We start from the raw sequence: 27,300 nt of genomic DNA on the forward strand, positions 1-27,300 counted from the left end.
AAGAGCTGTTACTTTGTACCCCATTCCATCTGCACAAATGAATTTTATATGATTAGTTCTTTTATTTAAAACTTAAGACAATATGTAAGATTTTATTCGTTGAAGAGTGACAAGTTTGGTGTAAAAGGGGTCCTTATAATAGTATTAAATCTCCATGGCAGATGAACTGGTATACAGGTGGAATTATTAGAAAATTAAGAGCTATAAAAAATGTAAGATTTCAGTGTGTGAGATACACGGCATTCTGAATGGATATAAAATTAACTGATATTGTAGTTAGAATTGTCATAAATACAAAGTAAGGTTGCAGACTAATATGAGATTTTGGTAGATTGCAAGAGAAAAGTTGAAGTGAAATAAGTATTAGTAACATTAAGGGAGCAGAGGCAAATGAAAGACGTAAAGGTGTGATTAATGTTAGTGACGGTGGGCAGATGGTAAAGATTTATTTGTACCATTTTTTGTAGTAAATTGCATGAATGACATTAGGATGAAGGATGATTAAATTTTAAAAAGATGTGAAACAAGAAATGCAGTAGAGGTCTGCAAACAAACGGAAGAGTAAGACTTGGCAATAAGTCATGAATGAACAGTTGCACAGACACCACGAGAGAGTGGAAATAAAAAAGCAGTGTCTGGATTAAAGGTGAATTATGTGTGAGGTTTGAAAAATAATGTCAGTAAAGGATAGTCAAGTGGGTGTTGGTTACATCAGTAGAAGTTATCCAGGTTGATATCCCAAGTCAGTGGATTTGTGCTGTTATTGTCACTCCATGCAAGAAAGTTGAAGAAAGGTACTACTCCTGTCTGTTACTCTGTTGCTATGAAAAATTTATTATCTCATTTGAACCTTTGGAATGTTAGGTTATTAGCCAAGCAAGAGTTAATTAGCTCTTGATACAAATTTAGGTGTAAATCCATGGTTCCTGTATTACTCCAATTGTTCCAACTTTAGGGACTGTCACATGAAGGTTCTGTACCTCCACCAGCAAGGTCTGACAGAGGTTATATTTTCTTACTGAATAAGATTTTTGTGGATTCAGCCAGCCAAATCTGAGATGAAAATGTGCTCATAAGTACTGAAGGTGACAGTTATGTAGTCTAAGCATTGTGTTTTTTTTTCATAAGACTGAAGGCGACGGGGTTTATGTAGTCTAAGATTGTGTTTTTTTCATAAGGACTGAAGGCGACAGGGTTATGTACTAAGCATTGTTTTTTTGTTTTTAGTCTCATGTGGGATTTAATGCTAATTTTTATCCTTTGTAAGCTAACTGATAAATTGCAATAATCATTACCTAAAACAGTATAATTTTGTATCCCACTGTTTCCTTTTGACCTGTGCTGATTTCATTGCTTTTGCAGGAAAATTGGACATGTTTAATTAGTCAGTGGGAAGCAATGAATAATGTAGTAAGTTTTTTATTACTGGATTTTACCAAGTATATTTTTATTCACAGTAAGCCAGCGTTGGTGGGGTAATAAGCGGTTGGATTATGCGTTATATTGTCCGGAAGGTTTAGCCAATTTTCCCACAAATTCCCTGCCACATCTTTCATGCATCATACTGGGAGTCGTCAGATGTTATAGCCTTTATTCTCAGACAGGTTTGTATAGTGGTGATAAATTTTTTCAGTATTATGTCTGCATACTTGGTTTTGATGTTTTCATGTTATGAAAACTATTGGTTTTTAGTTTATAACAATTTAGAAAGATGGTTCTACTGTTCAAGTGCTGATTATTACTTGTTTGAATTCTCATTTCCTGCTGTTACTGTAAAAATTAAAAAAGGGATTTTGACGTAAGGAAAAATCTATTTCTGGGCGATTGGTTCGTGTCGCCAGCGAAATATCCTTTAATCCATTATTTCTAAGGTAAATGTACTAACACATACCAGAGAATAAATAAAATAAAGAAAAGGTCAGAACAACTGACTCGCTCACCCTCCAAGAGGGTGTCGGTATGAACACTATGGCGAGTGAGACCACTACCACGAACCGCTTGCTAATAGAAATCTCCCACTACAAAATCCCCACTAGAGGGGAGCCGACCCACAGAGTGGGCAGCAACTACTACTACTCCATCCCATGCTGCCGACTGCTGCGCCTCTGGTGGCCATCCTGAAGTTAGCAGACAATCTTGAGCGATGGGATGGGCAGGGTGCGGGATTTCGCTGGCGACACGAACCAATCGCCCAGAAATAGATTTTTCCTACGTCAAAATCCCTTTTCTGGCTCAGTTCGTGTCGCTGCGCGAAATCGTACCAGAGAAATAGCACAAGATTGTAAAGAACAAAATAAAACAGACAAAAAAGGGTCTCAAATAAAAGATAACATAAAGTGAAGACATATAATTGCTGATAGATATATATATACACATTGATACAAAATAGAAATATTACTTAAAATTAACTTAAGGGTAATAATATTTCTTAAAATTAACTTAAATTTAACATATATATACAGGGCTTACATGGAATATGTTGAGATTAGTATCTGTGTATAGTTATTATATACAAAGAATTCAAAGCAATTATAACAATAAACTGAATAGAACAAACTTCAACAATATTATAATAAAGGAATGTATATGACTTAGTATACAAAACCCGTAACCATTGTAAATACGATGTGTCACCCTAGCATAAAAATAAGGGGATCACATCAAAGAGATCATTATATACAATCAATTGTGAGTGACCCTAGCAAAAAAATAAGGGCACTCACTATACCATCATAAGAGCAGCTAAGACTCAAGGTAAACGTAGATGAACATGGCAGGTATAGACGAACTGTTGGGTGAAATAGGTAGAAAGGAGAACTGGATCTTCTACTAAAGATTAAGCAGAGTCGGGGGAAACAATGTTACCCGTCGCAACTGCTGAAAATTTTAGAGCTTCCAAGGACTTTAAGTAATGACGCTTAAATACTGTCGGCGATTTCCATCCAGATACTTTTTTCAAATCATCGAAATTCATGTGTTGGAAATAGTTAATTTAGGTGGCTACTGCCCTGACATCATGTGCTTTAGGGAAGGAATCAGGATTGGCTTGCTTAATAAAAGTACAGGATCTGTTGCCTGATGCCTTTAATAGATAAAGTACCACCTTTTTCTCTCTTAAAGAGAGGACCCGATGATGATGAGGATGTCCTGGACAGAAAGGCTCGTAAGGTTGATACTGGACATAGAGAAGTATCTTGTGGAAGGGGGACAACCTTCCACGGTTCCCACCTCATCAAAGGATCTTCATTCTTTGCTATAAAACTACGTTCCGGAGAAAGTAGAACTTCCCCTGTGGGAAGAAATTCAACATGATCCGGATCTCTGGATAATGCCGACAGTTTCTAGATTCTAGCTCCTGAAGCCAAGCTTAATAAAAATAGCGTTTTTCTTAGAGCATTATAAAAGAACATGTGTCATTATCTGTTTCTGAAGCCAGCTTTAGAACATCATTTAAGAACCATGATACTGACGTAGGCCTCACAGAAGGTCTAAGTCTAGCACAAGCCTTGGGAATAGACGAGAAGTAAGAGTCTGTCAAGTCTATGCTGAAACCAAATTGAAAAATCTTTTTCAAGGCTGACTTGTTTGTCGTAATAGTGCTAGCTGCTAAGCCTTTTTCAAATAAAGATCTGAAAAAGGAAATAGCTGAATTGATTGTCATGATTCTAATATCTGATTCTCTCAGGAGGTTGCTAACTTTTTGACTGCAGCATCATACTGTCTCAAAGTGAATCTCTTTTATCAGATTCCAAGAAGAGAATATTTTGAGGATCAATATTCGCATCTCTTTTAGCCGCAAACTTCATGAAATCCATAAAGTTAGGGTTTTGAGAATTCCTGAGGAAGCGAACACAGTCTTCGTTTGTACTGACTGGGAGAGCCTGGGATTGGGAATTCGAAGAGGACGAAGACCCAGTCCGAATGAGAGGGTACCAATTGCTCTTCGGCCAGTCTGGGGCTACTAGAGCCACTTGACCCTTGAACGTCCTGAGTTTGTTCAGCACCTTCAGGAGAAGATTCACTGGAGGGAAGACATAAATCTTCTCCCAGTTGTTCCAGTCTATGGACAGGGCGTCCGTGGCATAGGCCAGAGGGTCCAGGTCGGTTGGGGGCCACATAACATGGGAGTTTGTGGTTCGCTTGGGATGCGAATAGATCCACTTGTAGACTGGAACCCTCTGAAGGATCCACTGGAACGAACTGTTGTCCCAGTGACCACTCGACTCCAGAGAACTGATCGGGATAGAGCATCTGCTATGACGTTTCTCACTCCAGCTATATGGGTGGAGGAGGGAGGTGCCAACTGAACTTGTCCGCCAGGGAGAAGATGGCTACCATGACATGATTCAGATGACGTGACTTGGAGCCTCCCCTGTTTACACAATGGACTACCACTGCGCTGTCTAAGACTAGCTTTATGTGGGAGTTCTTTGGCGGACGTAACCTTTTTAGAGTCAAGAACACTGCCATTGCTTCCAGTACGTTTATGTGAAGTTGACGGAACTGGGGTGACCAGGTTCCTTGAACCTTCTTGAACTGAGAATATCCTCCCCAACCGCTTAATGAAGCGTCCGTGTGGATGGTAATCCCCGGAGGAGGAAATTGGAGGGGTACTGATATTGACAAGTTCTTGACCTTCGACCAAGGACGTAGACGATTCCGTAGAATCTGAGGGACTGATGATAATTTGTCCCTGGACCGGACATTTGCTCGGGAGCGCCAGATCTGTTAGGTCTTTCAGTTTGGCTTTCATCAAGATGTTTGTCACTGATGCAACTGGGATGAACCCAGAATCCTTTCCTGGGTTCTCCTTGAAGCAAGTTTGTTTGTCCTAGAAATTGCTTTACTGACTTCGCTATTTCTTTTCTCTTGGCTGATGGAATCGACAGAGTATGGGAGGATAGATTCCATTGAATGCCCAGCCACTGAAAGTTTGACTCCGGAGTGAGTCTCGATTTGGTCCTGTTTATCTTGAACCCTAGATATTCCAGGAATTGGATTACTTTCAGTGTTGCTTTGCGACATTCCTCGACTGTTGACGCCCAAATTAGCCAATCGTCGAGATACGCTACTACCATGATCCCTTGCGATCTTAGTTGTTGCACGACTACTTCCGCCAACTTCGTGAACACCCTGGGTGCTACGTTGAGACCGAAGGGAACTACCTTGAAGGAGAATGCCTGATCTCCTATCCTGAAGCCCAGATAAGGGCAAAAGTGTCTTGCAATAGGGATATGATAGTATGCGTCTGTAAGATCGATAGAGGTGGTGACGGCCCCACGGGGAAGTAAGGTCCGCACCTGCGAGATTGTGAGCATCTTGAATTTGTCGCAGCGAATGGCCAAGTTTAAGCGGGACAGGTCTAAGATTACCCTTCTTTTTTGTGAGCCTTTCTTTGGAACGCTGAATAAGCGACCTTGAAACTTTAATCTGTTGACTCTCGCAATTGCTCCTTTCTGAAGGAGGTCCTCCGCATACTCCGTCAATTCTTTGGATGGAAGTTGAAGGAAAGGTCTGGGTGGGGGCGGATTCGCCACCCAACTCCAACCCAGGCCTTTCGACACAATGCTTTGAGCCCATTTGCTGAATCCCCACCGGTGGCGGAAGAGAAACAGCCTCCCTCCTACCTGGAAGTTCTCATTGATGTTGGTAGCCTCCTCGGCCTCCCCGGAAGTGTTTTCCTCTATTAAGGGACCTTCCTGATCCTCTCTGACGAAAGGATCGCTTACCTCTGCCTCCCCTACCCGAGCGGTCATACTGCTGAAAGGCCTGGCCTTCGAACACTTGATTGAAGGCTGGGGAGACAGCGTAAGAGGTGGAAGGTTGAGGCTGGGGGGAAATCACATAAATAGGCTGTGATTGGGCCTTGGAGGTAGAGGGTTGGGCCGTCTGCACCAACGGAACAGCCGAAACAGGCTGGCCGAAGCGTTGCTGTTTCTTTTGGTAAGGCTGGAAACGTTTGGGCTTCTTCTGAGCCTTACCCCTCACTGCTTGATCTTGGCGTCTCTTTGCAGTGAGACCCCAACGATCCTTAAGGCTTTGGTTAAGCCTTGTAGCTTCTGCCTGGACCTCCTTAACCATCGCATCTGGGAAGAGGTCTGCTCCCCAGATGTTTGATGAAAGCAACTTATTCGGTTCATGCCGAATAGTTGCTTCCTGGAGGACATGCTTCCGACAATTCGTCCTGGCTGTGGCGAACTCGAACATGTCAGACTGTACCGTTTGAGTCAGTGACTTGGTGATCAGCTTGAATAGTGGCTCGGAACCATACGAAATGGTAGCCACTTCTGTCATGGCCATGGTGTTGATAGACCTGGCCAGCCTAGACTTGGCCTCAAACTCTGCCTGAATGAGGCTGTCTGGAAGTCTAGGCAGCTTCTCACCAAACTGCTCCATAGCACAGTCTGGTTTGAGTTTGCCCGCCGAGAAAGTGTTGGGCAGGTCTTCCCACAAATCTCCGGTTGAGGGAAGTAAAGGAGATGTAGGGTCCGCTTCCTTTAGCTGCGGTAACGACTCCCCCTTTTGGGCCGCTGGGATAGTGACCGTAGCAATCTTGGTAAGGAAAGGAAGCGGAGTTCCCTCTTCCATTGTGAAGATGGTGAACGGACTCTTAAAGGGCTGTATTTTCGTATTCGAACAATCCATGTCCTCTAAGCACCTGAGCCATTCTCTTTGAGCCTGGTCACGTGAATAGAGGACTGTCTCTTTAGGAACCTTGTCATCTCGCGTCATGGCCGCGGCCGTGAGCCTGGCGTAGCCAATGAACGGCGGTTGGAGATCCTCCGGGTAGAACTCGAAGTCCTCAATCCTTCGAATTCCACACTCCGGGATAGAAATAAGCCCGTCTTGGAAGGGGGCGTATGACGCCACCCTCCAGGGGTTATTCATAGAGAACGGAGGCAGAGAGTCATGTGGTGGTAGCTGAGCTATACCTGTGCCGAAAGGTGGGGGAGTAGCTAGCGGAGCCTGGCTTAGTCCGGCGATAATGTTATCCTGGGTGTTAATCCTATCGGACAACCGGGAGAACATCTGTTCCTAACTGTTCTTGAGCGAACCAACCAAATCCCCCATCTGTTGCAACAGACCAGCATTGGGATCCAAAGCCGGAGCTGCTGCGGAGGTGGTCGGGTAGCCCTGAACAGGGACCAAAGGAAGAGGAGAAACGGCTGACTCTGCTGGAGTATGTGATCTCTCCTTGGAAGATCTACTCCTTGAGGATTTGGAGCCGGACCCAGAAGCTCTAGACCTCTCTGCTCCGGGGTTTGTAGCCGGAGACTTGCGAGATGTTGACGCCGACGACGTCTTTTTAGACGACGACGACGTCTTACTGAGGGTTTTAACTACCGTCTGTCCTTTGACCTTAGGTCTTACGGAGGCATCAGGAGAAGTATAAAGGAGCTCAGCTCCTGTAAAGCCTTGGAAGGAAGCTGGAGAGTTTGCAGGAGTAGAAGATCCAGTGGCGCCCAAGGGAAGCCCTTGGGCGTCCAGCGTACTCACCTCGACCAACAGGTCATCAACACCTACCATCGGTTCAATATTTAAGTCCAGTGTCGCGACTTCCGACGAGATGTCCTGGCCTGGTTCAGTCAACGAAGCGGCGAGCTGCTGTTGAATTGCCGCCATAGTCGGGGCTGCCTCTGCTGGGTCGACGTAACCCGTTGACTTGCCGCCGGGGAAGATCAGGACCGCCAACCTCTTCTCAAGGATGTAGGGCTGTCCCTTGGCGGCGTTCTTGCCAAAACCGCCGACCCAAGCCCGCAGGGTTGCCAGGGCGGTGTCTCTAACAGCGGGAGCCTGGAAGAGAGGGTAATTGTTAGTTTTTTAAGTTTAAACTTAAAATTAAAACTTAAGTAATAGGTTAAACTAAAATTATAGAGGATGCGAGATCCCATATAAATAAGCTTAAGTTTAAAATAAGAGATTAAAATTAAACTTAAGACTATAACCTTGTAGCTAACGGAGTTGGAAATACTTACCCCGTCTAAGAGCTGGCTCACCAGATCATAACAAATCGTGCAGGTCTCGTGAAACCAGACTTGCAGGTTCCCGTGCGGAGTCGCGCATGGAGCATGGGATCTGCAGACTTCATGCCCCACAGGGTCCTGGAGCCATGGCATTACATCCCGGATGCTCACAGTTGGTGGTCTGTAAGTGAAAAGATACATGAGCATCCTAAAAGATATCACTTACAGGCTAGAGGTTAAAAGAACTCCGCTGCATGCCGGAGCACGAAAAATTTTTGGGCATAACCCCTCCCTTACCGCCTGAATAGGCTAGAACCCCGGAGAGATCCGGTGTGGGCAGGCAACGGAGGGGTTGGCTTAAGGTAGCTTAAATTAAACTTACTATAGTTTAACTTAAATACTAAATCTTAAACCTATAGACATCGAACGTACCGGACTAAGTCCGGTGCGTGGCGGAGTGTCGCGATATCAGTGCGACGGAGTGGTTAGTAAAGACCAACTGTATGCCGCAGTCCGCCCGTCAGGGTGAACTAGCACCTTTCCACGTGGATGCCGGAGCTCCGGTAGATAAAGAGCACCAGTAAGCTGGGAAAGGGCGAGAGGGCAAACAGACTCGAGCTAGCAACGGAGCGACGGAGTAACGACGGAGGGGGGAAAGGCCAGTCCCCCCCCCTTTAGTCATCCGAGCGTGCCAAGAAGCTAGCGAGAGGTCGAGTCCAGTCTGGGTCTGTCCAGCCCCCCCTTCTCCCTCCGCCTAGGGAGAGAGGGAGGCAGGCCGGGTATGTGGAGCGAGCGTGGGCAGACCAACCCTCCCCCCCGGCCCTATGGAAGAGCGGGAGGAGGGAAAGGTGACTGGACAGGCGTCTGGCTGCTCCGTGATCACGTAGTGACCACGGGGCGGTAACATGAAATACAATGAGACAATATAGCCTAGGATAAAGCAACCGACTAATCAGAGAGATGCTATAGAGAAGCAACCGAACTGAATAGCGGAAGCATAGTGGTGGAGACAATAAAACATAACCTTGGCTACGTGACGCCAGACGCCGTACACTACATAAAACATAATAATCAAAATCACTTAACGTAAAGAAAGAAAATAAAACAGTAGGAGAAAAAATCCAGGAGTGTACGACTAACTCGAAAGAAAGTCTACCACTCAAAGCTAGCCGGGGCCGATACTAAGAGCTGTGGCTAGGGTCTGGATGGAAGATGCCTACGCAAGGTGAAAAGACATGCATGCATGACATAACCCAGTAGGCTGCACCCCTAACATAAAATAGATAAACTAATAATAGAGCGTAATGAAAATAAGGGAAGGTTCTGGGTATGGAAGGACCAAGAATAACGAACCCGCCACGAGGCAGAACCATGCTGCCATGCTGCCGACCTAGAGCTCGTATTTATACCTAAAAAACAAAAACGGCAAATACTGACTCAGGGTCGGAAAAAACAACTAGCAATAACTACTGATTACTTAACTTAGCTGCTGCAATGGCTGTACGCTCCATGATGAATAAATCCAATAAAGGGGGCACAAAAAACACAGAGCAAAAAAGGGCACGTGTATACGCTGTGCGCTAACTGAAAAGGATGGCTACCAGAGGCGCAGCAGTCGGCAGCATGGGATGGAGTAGTAGTAGTTGCTGCCCACTCTGTGGGTCGGCTCCCCTCTAGTGGGGATTTGTATGGGAGATTTCTATTGGCAAGCGGTTCGTGGTAGTGGTCTCACTCGCCATAGTGTTCATACCGACACCCTCTTGGAGGGTGAGCGAGTCAGTTGTTCTGACCTTTTCTTTATTTTATTTATTCTCTGGTATGTGTTAGTACATTTACCTTAGAAATAATGGATTAAAGGATATTTCGCGCAGCGACACGAACTGAGCCCAGAAAAACCTTCATGAGTGATTTGGAAGTTAGTAAAAGGGAATTTTTCCATGCTGTATTTAGAGGCATTTTACATTAACATCATTTTTCTCTAATTATGTACTTCTTCATTGGTAATTCCCTTTTAAAAACATAAAACATTACACTGAAGAATAGTGTGTAGCCTAAGAGGATTTGGTAAGGGATATAAAATCAAGCTGTTTGTGTATTTGCTGGTGCTGGAATATGTGTTACACCTATATTTTTAAAGATATTGTAATTTCAGGAAGCAGAGAGGAATGAATGTGGACTGATCATTTTTGCCAAAGTCAATTTCTTTTGATTTAAGGAGGCTTTATTTTTCAGCTGGTAAGAACTGATCATGCTGGTCAAATGGCAGATGAGAAGGATTTACCTGTATTCTCCCCAACACAGCCGAGAGAAAAATGGATTAAGAAGAGAACCTCAGTAAAGATCAAGGTAAGAAATTGCACTATTGAATATCGGGTTGTCTCTTAATGACTTTAAAGCATTATTCAGAATAACTTGATTCTTAGTAAATTATGGAGTACAGCTAAGAGTGATTTTTTAAAAAGAGGGATTCTGTGTAATGTGAAAGTCTATAACTGAAAGCTGATTCATTTGGGAAGGATTGAATCAAGTTCTAGTTCACCCAATATCCAGAAGACAATTTTCAGCCAACTCTAGCTTGAGATTTTAATTTTCCCATAGGAGCTTCTGTAATGTAATTTGTCTTCTTTTATATATATATATATATATATATATAATATATATATATATATATATATATATATATATATATATATATATATATATATATACATTTATATGAGTTTCTACAAGCAAATTTACACATGAAAGAATTTTAATATACAGTGGTACCTTGACCTATGAGTGAATTAATGTACAAGTTTTCTGAGGTACGAGTCGTACTTGGGCGAGGTACATGAGCTTGAGATGCCAGTGCTATGTAAATGGCGTAGTGATGAAAATTAAGATTAGCAAAGAAGAAAAAGTCAATATACATCTTTTCCATTAATCTTTTAAAAGTTATACATTACTTCACTGTATCCAATAATATTGTATATATTCTCATATTATTGCATTATAAAATACTACTAACATAGCGATCAATGTTTTGGTTTGGAAATCAGCTGATGGCGAATACGAGTTTATTTCGCCATATTTAACTCAATTCTGAGCGAATTTTCTTGCTTCTAGTTAGCATAAATGAATATCTAGATACTTGACTTATATGACACAAGGAAGGTAATTTTTTGTTATACGACATGTTTTTGAGTCAAAATATGACTTGAATACATCTCGTTGTGATTGTGAACTAAATTATTTTTTCGTTAACAGATGAAGTTGGTGGCATGTTTATTGAGTAAAAAATCAAGTGATTCCATTTGCTATTTTCACTTTACTTCATCGTAATACAAGCTTTACGTGATTCATCTTTTATCGGCGTGAAAACAAGAGTAAAATGTTCTTTCAAGCCCAGTAGTTTTGATTAAAATGATTTTCTCTCAATTTCATCTACGGTTGTATTTTATGGAATAAGTTTATGGGAATTTTATCCTTGGTGCCAATGCACGATAATAGTCATTAGCAGCTTGAACTGTTTTCTCAGCTTCAGCTACAACTTGGTTTAAATTTAACAGTATATTTCCTAGTTGATCTTAGATCTATAGTGAATAAAGTTATTACATAAAAAATCTCAGTCTTATTCTACATAACGTATTTATAACTTAACTATGGTAATTGTTTACTATCATACGATGGTTGAAATACAAGCCAGAAGGACGTTGTTGTTATCCAGTTTGGTTGTACTTAGCAAACAAAGTTGTTTCTCGTTTGGTTGTTCATGGCTGTATAACATTAAAAAAATACTTTCATCATTCTCTCTTTTTTTTAACATATTTAACTAGAGGGGATAAAGTTAGGCTATTGTAATTTGTCTCTCTTGTAAAATCGGATTATTGTACCTTGAACACTACTGTACACTGTATAAAACCTTATTACGTATATCTTTACATATTCTTTCTATTATGTTTTTACACAATATTTGTTATTTAGAAATGTATTTTCCTTATTTAATAACATGAAATATAAAAATATGGGGTGGCATTTTGAGGGTTAGATCAGATTAAGGGCACTTTAAGTATTTTCAATGGGGAAAATTGATTTGATATGTGAGCAAATTGAGCTCGGTCAGTAGTACCACCGTTGTCTTAAAATTATGTTGAAATTTTATAATTAGATGCTTGTAATGAAATGTATATTTAGATGCTATGTAGCAGAATAGACCAAATAAATGTTTGGAAGATTTTTGCAATTACAGTAAGCTCATGTTAGCTAAAAGAAAAAAGTCACTTTATGGACTATTGTTGGAAGTATATTGGTCAGCCTTATACTGTCACATCTGCTTTGTCTTGTAAAGTTACATCTTGCAACTTTTTACTTTTTTACATTATAGTCCCCATCTTTTCACAGAATGTTGCAGCAAATCATAGAGGAAATGATGTGATTGTTCGAGAAGGTGCTCCACAGTGTCTTCAGGCACGCTTCATGTATGGACCACTAGATATGGTTGCACTCTCAGGTATTTTTTCTTTTTTTGTACAAAGTGGAAAGTGTAAAAGAAATTTTTACTGTAGTTTTCTATATATTTACTTCATACTTGCCAGAGTTGTAGGACAATTTGATACATTACACATACATAAATGAGTTTGTCCCAAGCATTATGAGAATGAGAGAGACATAACTCATTTTTTTATTTTTTTATTTTCCAGGGGAAAAGGTGGACATACATATTATGTCTGATCCACCTGGTGGTGACTGGCAGCAGATCAGCACAGAAGTAACAGACAAAAATGGGCGTATCACTTTCACCATTCCTCCTGAAAGATCTCTCTTATGTGGCATGTATCCAGTCAAAATGGTTGTCAGGTGAGCTCTGGCATTCTTGTGGAAATTCAGTAGAGGCCACAGATGATTACATTTAGATAAAGACCAGTATCCATGGGAGAGCTATATACAAGCATGTATTTTATGCCAGTTCATCAAATAGCGTTGCCCATATGCATGATACTAGTATTCACATTGTAGCTATTGTCAAAGTCATTTATGATGATTTGAACAAGTTTCTGGGCATAGAAATATGAGTGATTATTCCAAACTACACTAGTTTTATATATAAACTTTAGTAGCTTATTTGCTTTTTTCTTTAAGCACTGTAATTTAAACATACATAGTAGTAGCTTATTTGCTTTTTTCCTTAAGCACTGTAATTTCAACATACATAGAGAGGTAAGAATAGGTTTCACATCCTTTTCATACATGGTTTGTGAAACTGGGATAAATTCTTTTGCGAATGCCTACTTTTTATGCTTTTTATGCTATTACTGGGGAGTTTGTTTATAGCAAACCCATCAATCTTATTGAGCCCAAATTATAGTCATGATGTCTCCAGACATGATGCAAGGGAGCAACAAGTGACTGTCTGCACTTGTAAACCTGTAAACAATTAGTTGGTAGAAACTACCCAGCTTATTCTGTTTTGTCTCACTGCTCTATACCTATGTGAGATTTTGTTCCCCAGCCCTGCTTCAGCTATTTGGAATAATTAATTTTTACTCATTTTGTGTTTTACAATTTTTTAATTTGGGCATAGTTTCATTCATTTACTAAGTTATTAAAAAGTTTTTCATCAACAGATATGAATTTTGCCGTAATATTCCTTTCTATTTTTCCTAAATTAGCAAGTCTCATTGATTTGGTTCTTATTCAGGTGTTACTTTTAATTGATTTTTGTAATTTTTGGCATGTCTTCAATCAGTTAATGTAGAGGTAGGTTTTTGTTGCTTCTGGTTTGTTGTATGGAAAGTCTTGGCACAAGGATCAGCCACAAAGTCCCTTATCCTCCAAGGTTTAACTGGAGCACGCACTGATGCCACCAAAGCTTGTGATGATGCTGAACTAGAAGAGGAAGAAGAACAAGGAAAAGAAGTAAACTTACATCTTTTCTCTTGCATGTCTTATCAGTTGTTCATACGAGGAACAAACCTTCAGTCTTAACAATAGGATAATGTTCTAGTGCCAGCATGAAACTAGTTAAAAAAACAATCAAAGATTGTAAAGTAAGGAATCTGTGGCATCTGGCAACTCATACGCACACGAGGGGGAAGCTGGTCACTGACCAGGCTTGGAACCTTGTGACATGTCAGTCTTTCTTCAATTGCCTTGGGGAGCTGATTTTTGCTTTGTTATCAAGTTTTGCTTCTAATGCTTGCGATTTCACCATAAAAGTGTTTGCCACTGAATCCGAAAGCGTACTTGAATTTGCCAACACTGAAGGAGGCTGTGACGCATGACTGCCACCATGTTGGATTGTGATGTCACTGAGATCTACTATGAGATTCAGGGCCTCTGTAACATGGTTTTTGGACTTTGCTCCTTGTCAAAGCATCGGATGTAGCTGAAAGTTGACATATGTATATTTTACAACCACACACAAATTTTGTCAGCATTATCAGTAACCTAAACATGATACTTTTAATTTTTATTGAGTAAAAATTATCTAGCCGACGCCATGGCCAATGATTACGAGCCAAGAGTCGAAAAACATTCATTATGTAAGCAAAGTAAACACCTTTTGACGAAATGTTGCCCCGCCCATACACTAGACAGAAACTCATTCTCCTCGTTCCATCGGCTCTGAAACCCGAAGACTTTATGAATACATAGATGTGGGTGGGGTATCTGTGCTAGCGTAGTAATACTACTATAGCAGTAGTCCCGCAACAGTACATGCGTAATATACATGAATTAAACGTTTAGGCCAACTGCTGGGATCCTTGAGGATCATTTAGCACTTCTTACAACTACTCGAGAAATGAGTTTTTATAGCCAGAAGTTAAATCTTCAATCCAACAATGCCCATGATAGCCTTCAGTGTTATCCTGAATTATAACGAGGCCAAAGTGGGTGGAGCCTCATAAAGTTAGCATTCTGACAATAATTACTGGTGAAGGTTTAAAGCCAAAATACGGTACCGGCTATTTTTTTTCTGTAAATAGGTAGATAGCCAATAATTAAAAATTGCTTGACATTGGATATAGCAGTTATCAAATCAAGCTTGTCTACTATGTTTTTGAAAATTACCAACTACGTAGTATTCCCTACATCTTGTCAATCTGATTGTGACCTATAAAGTAGACTAATTTCATAGGAAACTTATTTTGGGAGTTAGACTAATAATCGAAGTGTTTTTGTATTTATTAACATATTTTGTTGGTTTGTTCATTATGACAATTATCAGTGGAGAGGTTTCAGAGTTCATAAAGGCATGCTTACGATTGAGGGCTGCGGAACTCGAAGGATTGAGGACTTCGAGTTCTACCCACCAGGGTTGCAGGCCCCTTTCATAGGCTATGTCCGTCTTACGGAATCTGCTTTGATCAGGGAGGACAAGGTCCCGAAAGAGACAGTCATCCTCTCTCGGGACCAAGCTCAACAGGCTTGGATCCGTAACCTCGATGAATGGCAGTGTGTTAACACTAAGGTCACGGCCTTCAGGAGTCCCTTCACAATTTTCACGGTGGATGCAGACACCCCGCTCCCGTTCACATCTAAAGTGGCAGAACTCACTCAGCACCAATAAGCAGTTTATCGGCACCTATCTGCACTGATATAAATGACATTTATTACCATAATGACTGTGATGTTGCGGTTATTGGCGCTCAACCAGGAACGGAACCCCCGCCAATAACTGGGGGCTGCCTGCTTATTGTGCACGTTAATTTTGCTGTTTGTGGTAAAACAAAGAACACAAATTAGATGTATCCATTGGGATGATCTCAGGTTGATTGAATGACTTCCCTAGAAGTAATAGTATGGCCAAAATGCTGAAGTATCAATATTACCATGACATGCATAAATTGAGGAGGCATTGCTTGTACAGGTACTCATCGTTTAGCAATGGGGTTCCATTCCAGTGACCACATCGTTAAGCGAATTCGTTGTTAAATGCGTTATTCTCTTTATTTTGACTAATAGCATTAATTTTCAGTCATATACACAGAACTAGTTTCTGACATAGCCTACTACTTGGCAAAGTTCTGACAATGCTTATCATTGTATTACTCACATATTTTAACTTCATCATTTTATATTACTTCATAGTGCACAATTTTCTTTAAAATAGTGTACTTTATCTAGCACATTTAGCCTACATTCCCGAGTTAGCCTACTAGTAAGTCAATACAGTTCTAAAGTTTTCTCAGAATCTGCATACAGAGGTCCCCCCATATTCGCGGGGGATGCGTACCAGACCCCCCCACCCCCCGCGAATAGTTTAGGAATCCGCGAATGTTTGGAACCCCTATAAAAACGCTAAAAACAGCCTATTTTGTTAGTTAAAACTTAAGAAAAAACCACTAAAAATTTCATACTTGGTTTTTTTTAATAGTTTTATAACAAAAAGTGCATTTTATGATGAAATTGATAAAAACCACCCAGGAATTTGTGGATATTTCTCATAGAAAAATACTGCGAATGCGCGAATATTCCGCGAATAATGTAGGAAAACGTTCCCGAGAGAAATCCGCGAATGTGTGAGTCCGCGAATCCGGAGAATGCGAATATGGGGGGTCCACTGTATTATTCAAAGGTAACTTTCATATTCTAAATTTGGTATTTCATAATTATCGCTATTAGAGTCTTCATCATAAATTTTTATTGCAGAGGGTAGTGAGATTAAAAAAATAATGAATGAATTTCAGCGATCACGGCATTTGAATGTTGCTGTCAAAATGAAAACAAAGCACTACGCCATCTATTGAGGAAAGAGAACACTAAAATATTTGCTAATGGGATAAAGATTTTCTAGCATTGATAAAGATTTACACTTAAGCTTTTTACCTCTAGTATCATCTGATCTCATGGGTGACATATCGAATACGTATGTAAATACACAGTTGTATAAATAAATGATTAAACTGTATCACATATAAGTTTTTCAAGCAAGGAAGGGAATTCGTGCTGCCAAATGTTTCATTGTTTTGCCAAATGTCTCATTGTTTTGATTAAAAGGATTGACTTGGTAGACTTCTCTTGTGGAATATTAAAAAAGATATATTTTCAAGTTAATATAAAAAACATTTGACTTCACACATTTTCTTTTCATTACTAAGAATTCAATTATTTTCATTACAAGAATTATTCTCACAAAAACAAAGGAGATATGGCACAATTTTTGCTGTCTTGGAGTTGTAAACAATACGTGGCGCTACGCCACCCGCATGGCCACGCAACGAACTAATGGCGGCTGATTCAAAGTTTCCAAAACCTAGGCTAGGCTAGATTATCTGCACTGAATAGCCTTTCTCTTGCCACCATTGGCAATGCTTTTATTTTCATTTTATGGTTTTTTCTCTCATGTTGCCATCGTAACACTGAGTTGCCGTAAAGTGAGTATACTTATATAAACATATGAATATGTATTATTTTTAATAGTAGTATATTAATGGCATATAAATAATAATAAAATATTCATTATAAGAGAATAAATACAATGAATAAATTTAGTATAAGTATAATGTCTTTCTCTTATAAAAAATGTGCCCTGATACCATTCATCTACATACTAACATTGTGGTTTTGAAAAACATCCATCCCAATTTATATGTTTTACCTCTTGTATTTTTGGCTTTTGTTTTCCCTCTGTTTCAGCCAAATAGCCATGAGTCACTCATCAGGTTTTGTTTTACTTTACCTGACCTGTGCTAGGGCCCAGTGCTACTTGCTGTTCCAGTTATGCCATCATCTATGGTTTGAGACCCTTTGGACAGCTTGGTTCTGCTGCCCAGACTGGAATACATCCGGTTTCATATAGAATCAGTCCTCCCCTACCATCTCCCAGAACTGCTTCTACAATGGTTAAACAAGCAGGGGCTAACTTTTGTTCTCAGATCTAGGAAAGTCTCTGGAGACTGGGTCTTCCCTCCTAAATTGTAACTAGGTTGTATAGGAATGATTGAGATTTGATGAAACAAAATATTTTTGTATGAAACAAAAAAAATTTACGGGCATTTGAAGTCCATGGATGTGGGCATTTGAGTGATGTGTTTGATTGCAAAACTACTTTCATCAAAATTCATTGTTAATTTTGGGGCACTTTTGTATATTTCTTATAATTTTAAAATGTTATGAGCAACTTTCTCATTAATAGAAATGGTTTTATGTTTATTCCAGAGGTGATCACACCAGTGCTACTCTATATTTGACTGTTGTACCTCCCAAAACCGAATGTGTTGTGTTCAGCATTGATGGTTCTTTTACTGCATCTGTGTCTGTTACTGGGAGAGATCCTAAAGTGAGAGCAGGAGCTGTTGATGTTGAAGGTAAGGTTTTTTTTCTTTTCTTGCATAGATGAAAATATATCTACTGTAAGGAATAGTTCATAAAAATGTACATACAAATCCCTTTGCTACCAAAACTGAATGGGAATGATGGTCAACTAAATAGTTCCTGGTCATTAATTTATGTATTGGCTAGAAAGCTAGTGGTGTGTCTTTCATGTTTAATTAAACACTAACCTAGAGCAAGTCATTGCTTAATTAAGAACCCACTTGAATACCAGTTGTCTCATGTTTTTTAATATATTATATATTCAGTTGGAAATAAGTCAGGAATTGTGTGTATGTGCATTTTTGTTCCAGCTCATATATAAACTTAGTTTCCGTATACAGTCATACCCCGAACTTACGCAAGGTTAGGTTCCAGACCCCTTGCACAAGGCAAATGTTCACAAGTTTGGCACTGTCTTTTAAAATGCTAATAAATGCTTATGTCTAGAGTTTAAACACTAAATATGACCCTAATCATGCTCCTTAAGTCTTTAATTTTTATATGAAATTACAGTTACTGTAGTTTGATTTAAAAGTTTTCTTAATGCATTACCCTTATAAAAAGAAATAAATGGTTGATGTAAAAATATAGGTGTGTGACGATTACATATACTGTTTCTTCTCATCCCCATTCCCCTTCTGACTGATCTATTTTTGAAGTATTCTCAACCTCATTTTTAAGAACTTCTTCATCCTTTCTCTATCTCTTTGTTCTGTAATTCTTTTCATGAAAAGTGTTTTTTATTTTGACTAACACAACTCTTAGTTATGTCTATGCATTAGAACGGCATATTTGCAGTTTATATATATTACTGGTAAAATTAGGTCAATTTAAAATTATCTACTGTGCAGGTAAAGACATACAGAGAAAATGTTTGGACATTTAGTATTTTGTTTTGCTAGATTGAACATTTTTTGCTTTGTTGGTGTAAAAAATTAGAATGCTATCTAGTAAATCCACCTCTAGTGATACTCAGCTGTAAAAGTGAAAATAAATGAGTCAAAAGGTCCATCACTAATGTTGCAAAAACGTTCACACTTTTTAGAATATATTCATGATAATTCAAGATAACTAACACATATACAAAAAATGGACCAGTGTGAATAAGCATTGTACAATGAAGATGGCTTTATTTACTGTGGAACAAAATTGTTTTTCTAATTGCTTTTGTTACTTTTGACGCCCAGACAGAGAGAATGAGTTTTCACATACAGATATTTACTGTAGGCAGTTGTAGTAATAACAAAGTCTCAGAGGCTGCAGATCAAACCTCCTCACTTGTTTATGTTAAATTTAAAAAGTAAGACTGCTCTTGCATATAAGCACAGAGGTACACAAAACTGTATGCTATATATGGCTATATGGACTGGAATTGTCACCAAACAGTAGAATAGTTTAATAATTGGCTTAAAAGGAGTGGTGACGAACCCATTTTTTTGTGGCTAACATGGTTTGTTGCTTAATTAGATATATGTTCTTTTTTACTTCTGCATATGCAGTGAATCAGGACATGTTTCATTGTATTTAAACCCAATGGACTGACTGTTAGGCATCCACATATGTAACATCTTAAAAGCTTAGGTCCTCTTCTTCAGAATTCTCATTTCTAAGAAAAATGATCAGCTGTCCCAAACCTCAAGCCGGGTCAGGATTCTCATACCTCCCTCCAAGTGTGATTCTATCCTACTGTAAGACTGAAGGTTTGTTACAGTATGTACAAATGACACATTTTTTATTAATTTGCATTTTTCTTAGCTACAAATCTGAGGTCTTAACATGCTCTGCTCGCCTCTAGCCACCCCTCATATGTTTCATCCTTTTTTGGAAGAAAGACTGAAGCGTCACTGGATTCAAGAGCGATCTCTGACTTTCTTCCACCTCAACTACTTATCAGATGCCACAGATTTCTTGCATTTACAATTTTTGATTGGCACCAGAAGTTTTAGCCCATTGTTAAGACCGAAAGTTTCTTAGCTATGAAAATTACAAATTAGTTTCTGACAAAATTTTGCCTTGGGTTTCTTATGTTTCCTCGGATTTTGTACACTTGGGAATGCTCCTTCTGGGGCCCACCGCGTGACTAGGCCCTGTACTGAGCACCCAAACAGAGCATCCAATGTTATCTCGTGACCCATTCTGCTTTTGTCTTTGTTGTTTTTGGTGCCTTTTTATTCAAGTGCAACTGGTAAATAAGCCATCATGGAGCCAAAGAAAGTTGCAAGTGCCAGCCCTTCTGTAAAAATGGCGAGATACACAGAATTCAAGAAAGAACTCTTAGCAAAGTGTTGGAGGATGTCGTGTGCCGATGACAGGAAGAAAATGCCTACAAGTGTTGCTGTTAGTGAATTTAAGGCCAGCAGAGGCTGGTTTGAAAAATACAGAAAGTGAACGGGCATACATGATGCGCCTACTTCAGTTATTAGGGACATGTTTGCAAAGCGGAGTGATGTAAAAGATTTTGTGGAGAATTATCATCCCAAAAAAGATGATGTAGTCTGTGTCTCCAACATCTTTAATGACAATGCTGTGTTTCACTGTATGCAATTTTAAAGAGACAACAGAAACAAATGTCTCAGGACAGTTTTGTTGTGTGACAGGGGTCCAGTGACTCTCAAGCTGGTCCTATTGCCAGTAGAAACCAAAGAGAGGAAGTAACCCCAGATAATGCCAGTAAAAAACAAAGAGAAATAACCCCAGATAGGTCCTTGATACCTGAAATCCTTCTGGAGGGGGATCCCCTTCCAAACACTAACCTCTCCTCCTCCTCCTCCTCCTCCTCCTCCTCCTCCTCCTCCTCCTCCTCCTCCTCCTCCTCCTCCTCCTCCTCCTCCTCCTCCTCCTCCTCCACTCATCTTCCATATTGTTAAACAAGTCTTCCATAAAGGTAAGAGTTATGTTAAATGTTCATTATTCATTTATAATTATTTCTCATTGTTTTCTGCAAGTAAAACAACTGTGTTTATTTTCCCTATAAAAAGGTATGTATTTTTTTGTTACATTAACCCCCCATACTTGCGGGGATGCATCCCAGACCCCCCACAAATAGCTAAAATCCGCAAATATGTACTTTGAACGGCTGTAAAACGCTTATACATAACTGCATCTTTTGATATTTCAAACACAAGAAAAATTGTAAAAATGCCTATAACTGAATAGTTTTATCACAAAAAGTGCATTTGGTTATGAGAATATGACAATACAGTAATTTGTGAATACTATTCTCAGTGAAAAAACTGCAAATAGGTGATCCTGCAAATCTCCAGAAACACAATACTGGGGTTGACTGTAATATTTTTGGGGGTCTGGAATGCATTAATTGTATTTACATTATTCCTTATTGGAATTATTGTTTTGGTTTCCATATGTTTTGGACTGATTATGTACGAAAACCGAGGTTCCACACTAATTAAAAATGTGTCATTTTACCTCAAAAATTGCTAAAAAAAAAATAGGAAATTTGTAATACTGCAAAGATATTGTACCCCTGGCTACTGCTGCCAGGTATAAGTTGAAACTGGTGTTGTCTAATGTTAGACTCTAGAATGGATAAGTCCAGATTTTAAAGTTAAATAAAAAACAAGTTAACTCACTACTTTTAAAAAAAGTAGAAGGTAGAATATGAGTTTACTCATTATAAATTACTTAAGGGGTAAATAAACAACGTGAATTGAGGTACAAAATCAATATACATGTTGTTTGCTGTGTGGTGTCGTAGCAAGATAGAATTTGATATAAAAGGAACAGTACATGTGCGGTTTAACATTTGTTCTGACATGTAATACAAACCCTTGGTCCTTTAACAATAGGAATGTAATCAGCGCCAGCTGGAACCGGTCGTAAGCTTTCGAACCAGGTGGTTTGGTAGTTAACTGCTTGTCTGATAGTCGGGCGTCCCGCCCGGCTGGGAAGTGGAGCTTCACTTTGCTTTCGACCGCCGATGGAGACAGACGTGTTGTTCGCCGCTCTGCCTGCTGTGTCGTATGCTAAGCTACTTCATTAAGAAGCATTTTTTCTTTTTTCCCAACTTTCCTTATTATTGAGTCTTGTGGTGGAAGAAAAACTCGTGAGTAGCTTGGTACAGTGGTCCCCCGTATTCGGGGGGGATGCGTACCGCAGACCCCCCGTGATAGTTAGAACCCGCGATGTTTGGAACCCACCCCTATAAAAATGCTAAAACAGCCTATTTTGTTTGTTAAAACTCAAGAAAAACACTACAAATTTTCATACTTGGTTTTTTTAATATTTTTATCACAAAAAGTGCATTTTATGATGAAATTGATAAAATAAAACCAGGAATTTGTGGATATTTCTCATAGAAAAATACAGTGAATGTGCGAATTTTCTGCGAATAATTCGGGGAAACGTTCCCGAGAGAAATTCGCGAATGTGTGAGTCCGCGAATCCGGAGAACGCGAATACGGGGGCCCACTGTATTTGTTTATTATTTTATTGTTGCTCGTGGATCGTGATATGATGAATTCTCGCGAGCTGGAGAGACCCCCCCCACCCCCCCGTCAGCCACAGATTGTGCCCTGGTGTGGAGGGCCGTATGTGTGGTCTTTAGGTCTTTTGTGGAGGTAGACCTCATGATTTATGTACTCGGTGTTGAGGGAGTGAATGCTCTCACACCAAGCCATGTGATGTATGTGTATCTTGGTCAGAAGAGCAGTGGCAGCGATACAAGGTGAGGAAGAAGGCACGTAAACCGGCCAAGAAGTCGGAGGAGGGCTCTCCAGCGACTCCTTTGGTCATGGACTTGTCTTCCTCTTTCCTCCCTCTGTCTCAGCTCCCACGTATGGCTCCTTCCCCTTCAGGAGGCGTGTCGCATTCCTTCTCTTCCCTCGATCAGTCGAGCGTAGAGGAGGGAGCGCGACACCTTGGCATCCAGTCATACTTGGGTCTTCCGTTCGCTCGGGGTGGGAACTGACCCCACCCGGGCGAGAAGGGAATCCCCCCCCCCCTCACTAACACGACCATTCCTTCCTCAGATAAGCCTGCTGTGGGTGACGGTCTCGGACAGGTCTGGTACTCGCTTGGGCTCCAGAGAACACCGAGCATTCAGGGGCTCCTCTACCACCTAGCAGCGCATGGTTCCAGGCCGGTCACTCATGGTCCAGAGACGTTGACCACAACAACAGTGTTGACGCCGGGGTACACTGCGCCTCCTCACTTGGTTTACACTCAGCACGTGACCATGGTGACCCCGACAGCTGCAGTCCAGGCTCCGCTGATGGGTCTACCGAGGAGGGACATCACCTCGCCGCTTCGTTTCGCCGCTCTTGCCCCAGCCCCTGACTTTTGGTGTCCCAAAGAGTTTCCGCTCGACTGCTGCCAGTACCCATGATGTCGCTGGCCCCCGTACTGTCGCCAGTTCCTGTATCTGCTGCTCCTGTACCAGTTCCTGCCGTCGTCATTCCAGCCCATGGTGTTGCTGCCCCCACCGCAGGTTCCTCCGGACAGGTGCAGCCAGGCCCTGTTGCTTCGGCAACTGCCCTGGCTCCGTCCTGGATGGAGGACCTGACGGTGGTCCTGAGGAAGCTGACGAAGAAGAAGAGGAATGTGTCGTCATCGTCTGCAGCCGCCTCTTCCCCTTCGACTTCCAAGACCCCACAGCCCCTAAGAAGTCTTACTCAGAGACCTCTAAGGGTCTGTCCCAACTCCAGTGAGACAGTCGGGGCTTCCCGCTGGTCCTCCTGTTTTTCCCTTGGGAACGGGGCCCGTCTCTCCTTCCGCAAGGAAGAAGCCGGGGACCAGAGGGGTACTGGCTAACACTGGTACCTCCTCGCCTGGCGCCAGAGGTTCTGCCGTGACGCCAGGAACTGTCTTGGCCGCTCGTTCGCAAGAGGTACTGAGTGTATGGGCGACCGTGCTGCCAGGACCCAGGCACGGAGTGGAAGACTGGTGGCAGTCGCCCAGGTGACTCCCACCAGGCCAGCGATCGCTCTCGTGGCGATCTGCCAGTCCCCAGGGTTAACGCGACGGTCCCACTGGACCGTATGCGGGCCGAGGCTAAGAAGAGGTCCTCCCGGTCGCAGGACCAGCCTTGGACCGGGACCGGGCAGATAGGGGGACTGGCAGCAGCTCTCCTGACGCTTGGGACTGTCGCTACCGTTCTCAGTCCAGCGGTTCTCCCCAGGGGAACCGTGCGACTAGGCCTGCAGCTCGATCGTCACCGCAATTTGGCGATCGCCTGCAGCCCCCCCAGCACACCGGTTCTGCCGGTGGGCAGGGGGGGAGCGTCAGGTCTTCCTCTCCGATCCCTTCAACCTCCTCGGGCTACACCGGGAAGAGCGAGGCGATCAGGAGCAACCGCGAGGAGTGCGCTTCTTGCTGTCCCTCCACGAGGGCCTACAAACCTGGCATGGTCTTGGGACTGACCAGATCGTACGCCCAAGTGGCTGGAGGAAACCAGAAAGGGTCTGTTTTGGTGGTTTTTCCTCCTGTGGAAAGAGGAGGGTCTCGGAAGGCGTTTTCCTTGAATGGACTTAACGGTCCATCTCCCCACCGGACGAAGTCACTCTTGAGATCCAGAGGTCTTTTGCAGAGGTAATTGCGCTGATTCGTCAGCACAATGACCTCGGGGAAGGATTGGTGCTTCCACCCTCCGAGCCTATATCTAGGCTGGAGTCGTTCCGGGGTCCTAAGAAGGAACCCAGGACGACAGTGGTCTGCCCCGATCAGCCTTGGCCGACAGTGTGCTGGGCCAAAGTGAACTCTCTGTCTCCGGACAGGAGGGATCATTTCGGTCCGGCAGGTCGTACAAGCTCCTTCCCCCTCCTCTACCATGACAGAGGCGCTTCTACGTGCCTTCAGAAGACCCGCTGCTGCCCAAACAGGTTAACCCTGAGCTGGCTAGGCTAACTCCGGGGGTGTCTCTTCAACACCTGCTGGCAGAGAACCGCTGGTTCTTGCAGCAAGAGGCATTGGCGTTGGAATCGACCGCCATGGCAGCATTCCAAGCAGTCTCCTGGCTGGACCTGTGGTCCCTCACAGTGTCCAAGGTCGCGGCCTCCTCGGGAAACATCACTCCCGAAGGAGACCCGGCTTTGGGGAGACTGTGTCAGTCTGGGGGTAGGGCGATCTCCTACCTGACCCACCAGACGGCCAACCTGTGGGCCAACCTGGTTCTGAGATGTAGGGGGGGGGGGGGGTGGGGGGGGGGGGGGGGGGGGGGGGGGGGGAGGGTGGGGGGGGGGGCACAGTCCTTTCTCGGATTGACCAGGTCGGCAGGGTGCGTGAGGCAGCGTTGGGTCTGAGGAACAGACCGGTGCTGGGTTCCTCCTCTCTCTTTCCTAGAGAGATGGTGGATGCTGCATTGGAACAGCGGCGCACTGAGGACAGTGACCGCCTAGTCCACCAGGCAGTCTCGAAGGCGACTGGGCAGCCTTGAGCCACTGCGGCTAAACCTAAGAGCTTGGCTAGCGCTTCCTCTATGGCTAAGACAACGGCCTCGTCGAAGCCCAGGGGAAAGACCCAGCCTTCGACTTCTTCTGTAAGGAGCAACTGTCAGCCCTCCTCCCAGTCCTCCTTCTCCAGAGGAAGATCCGGGAAGAAGAAGTCGAAGAAGGGGGAACGCTAGGGACGGCGTTCCCCCTCACCTGCTGCCGGAAGTGGGGTTTGCCTGGCAAGCCATCGGGCAACTTGGCAGCACTATAAAGCCGAGACCTGGATAGTGGATGTCCTTCGGGATGGGTATCTACTACCCTTTGAGTCGCGGCCACCCCTCACCTCCAACCCGGTCCATCTATGTACGTACGTCCCCGGTTCTGACAGGGACGTAGCGCTTCGGCAAGAAGTGGAAGCCATGCTGAGCAAACGAGCTGTGGAGATCATATGGGATTAGTTGCCGGGCTTCTACAGCCGACTTTTCCTGGTGGAGAAGTCATCAGGGGGCTGGCGCCCGTTGATAGATCTCTCTCCCTTGAACCGATTCATTCGCCAGACTCGCTTCATGATGGAAACGACACGTTCAGTGCTCAAGTCCGTCAGGGAGAACGACTTCATGCTTTCGGTGGACCTGAAGGACATGTATTTTCAGATACCCATCCATCAGTCCTCCAGGAAGTACCTCTGCTTCATCCTCGACAGGACGGTGTACCAATTCATGGCCCTTTGTTTCGGTCTCTCAACCACCCCACAGGTGTTCACGCGAGTGTTCACGCTGGTGTTGGCTTGGGCCCATTCGGAAGGGATACATCTTCTGAGGTATCTCGACGATTGGTTGGTCCTGGCGAGCTCCCGCTCGCAGTTGCTACAGGACAGGGATTGACTCCTCGAGTTCTGTCGCAATCTTGGGATCGTGGTGAACTTCGAGAAGTCAAATCTCGAGCCCAAGCAGAGGATGATGTACCTGGGCATGCTGATCGACACGGTAGCAGGGCGAGTCTTCCCCGCAGGCTCAGGGATCAGCAGGTTCAGGGAGGCAGCCGAGCGGTTTCTGTCGTCTCTCGAGAAGTTAGTCCCTCACGGGCGTCTTCACCTGCGGCCTCTTCAGGGGAGTCTAAAGGAGAGTTGGTCACAGGCAACAGACCTGCTGTATTTCCCCGTGTCTCTCACGGAGGAGGTGAGGCAGGACCTAGCCTGGTGGCTGGACGACGGGAACCTCGTAAGAGGAGTGCCCCTTTGCACTCCCCCCCCGGAGATGTTGCTGTTCTCAGACGCGTCGACCGAGGGATGGGGCGCACACCTGGAGGAGTTGCTGGCTGCAGGTATGTGGGATCATCGCGACAAGCACCTTCACATCAACGTCCTGGAGCTCAAGGCAGCATTTCTCGCTCTCCAAGAGTTTCAGGAACGACTGATGGGACACTCAGTGGTGTTGATGAGCAACAACACCACGGTAGTGGCATACATCAACAAACAGGGGGGGCCTAGTGTCCCTCCCGTTACACCAGTTGACGTTGCAAGTGCGTGAGTGGGCCGTGGCTCACTCGGTAGAGCTGTCAGCTCACTACATTCCAGGCAAGAGGAATGTAGTGGCAGACAAGCTCAGCCGTCGGAATCAGATGATAGGGACTGAGTGGTCCCTTCACCCAGA

General features: G+C 42.9%; 1 protein-coding gene across 1 annotated transcript; it reads left to right on the forward strand.

The window, feature by feature from the left end:
- Positions 1 to 1,496: 1,496 nt before the first annotated feature.
- LOC135224903 (protein retinal degeneration B-like) lies at positions 1,497 to 20,651 on the forward strand. Its single transcript, XM_064264228.1, has 6 exons — positions 1,497 to 1,604; positions 10,197 to 10,310; positions 12,348 to 12,456; positions 12,647 to 12,803; positions 18,108 to 18,256; positions 20,458 to 20,651. The coding sequence occupies exons 2-6, from the start codon at positions 10,224 to 10,226 to the stop codon at positions 20,649 to 20,651; spliced, it is 696 nt and encodes a 231-aa protein (XP_064120298.1). The 5' UTR covers positions 1,497 to 1,604; positions 10,197 to 10,223.
- The last annotated feature ends 6,649 nt before the right edge of the window (positions 20,652 to 27,300 follow it).

This window comes from Macrobrachium nipponense, chromosome 12 (assembly GCF_015104395.2).
Source record: "Macrobrachium nipponense isolate FS-2020 chromosome 12, ASM1510439v2, whole genome shotgun sequence".
Lineage (NCBI taxonomy): Eukaryota > Metazoa > Arthropoda > Malacostraca > Decapoda > Palaemonidae > Macrobrachium > Macrobrachium nipponense.

What these genes read in the sequence shown, in the direction of transcription:
- LOC135224903 (XM_064264228.1), top strand. Translation starts at nt 10,224, where the DNA reads ATGGCAGATGAGAAGGATTTACCTGTATTCTCCCCAACACAGCCGAGA. An exon ending in AGATATGGTTGCACTCTCAG is followed by an intron (nt 12,457 to 12,646) that starts GTATTTTTTCTT and finishes TTTATTTTCCAG; the next exon opens with GGGAAAAGGTGGACATACAT. An exon ending in AGGAGCTGTTGATGTTGAAG is followed by an intron (nt 18,257 to 20,457) that starts GTAAGGTTTTTT and finishes CTGGTAAATAAG; the next exon opens with CCATCATGGAGCCAAAGAAA.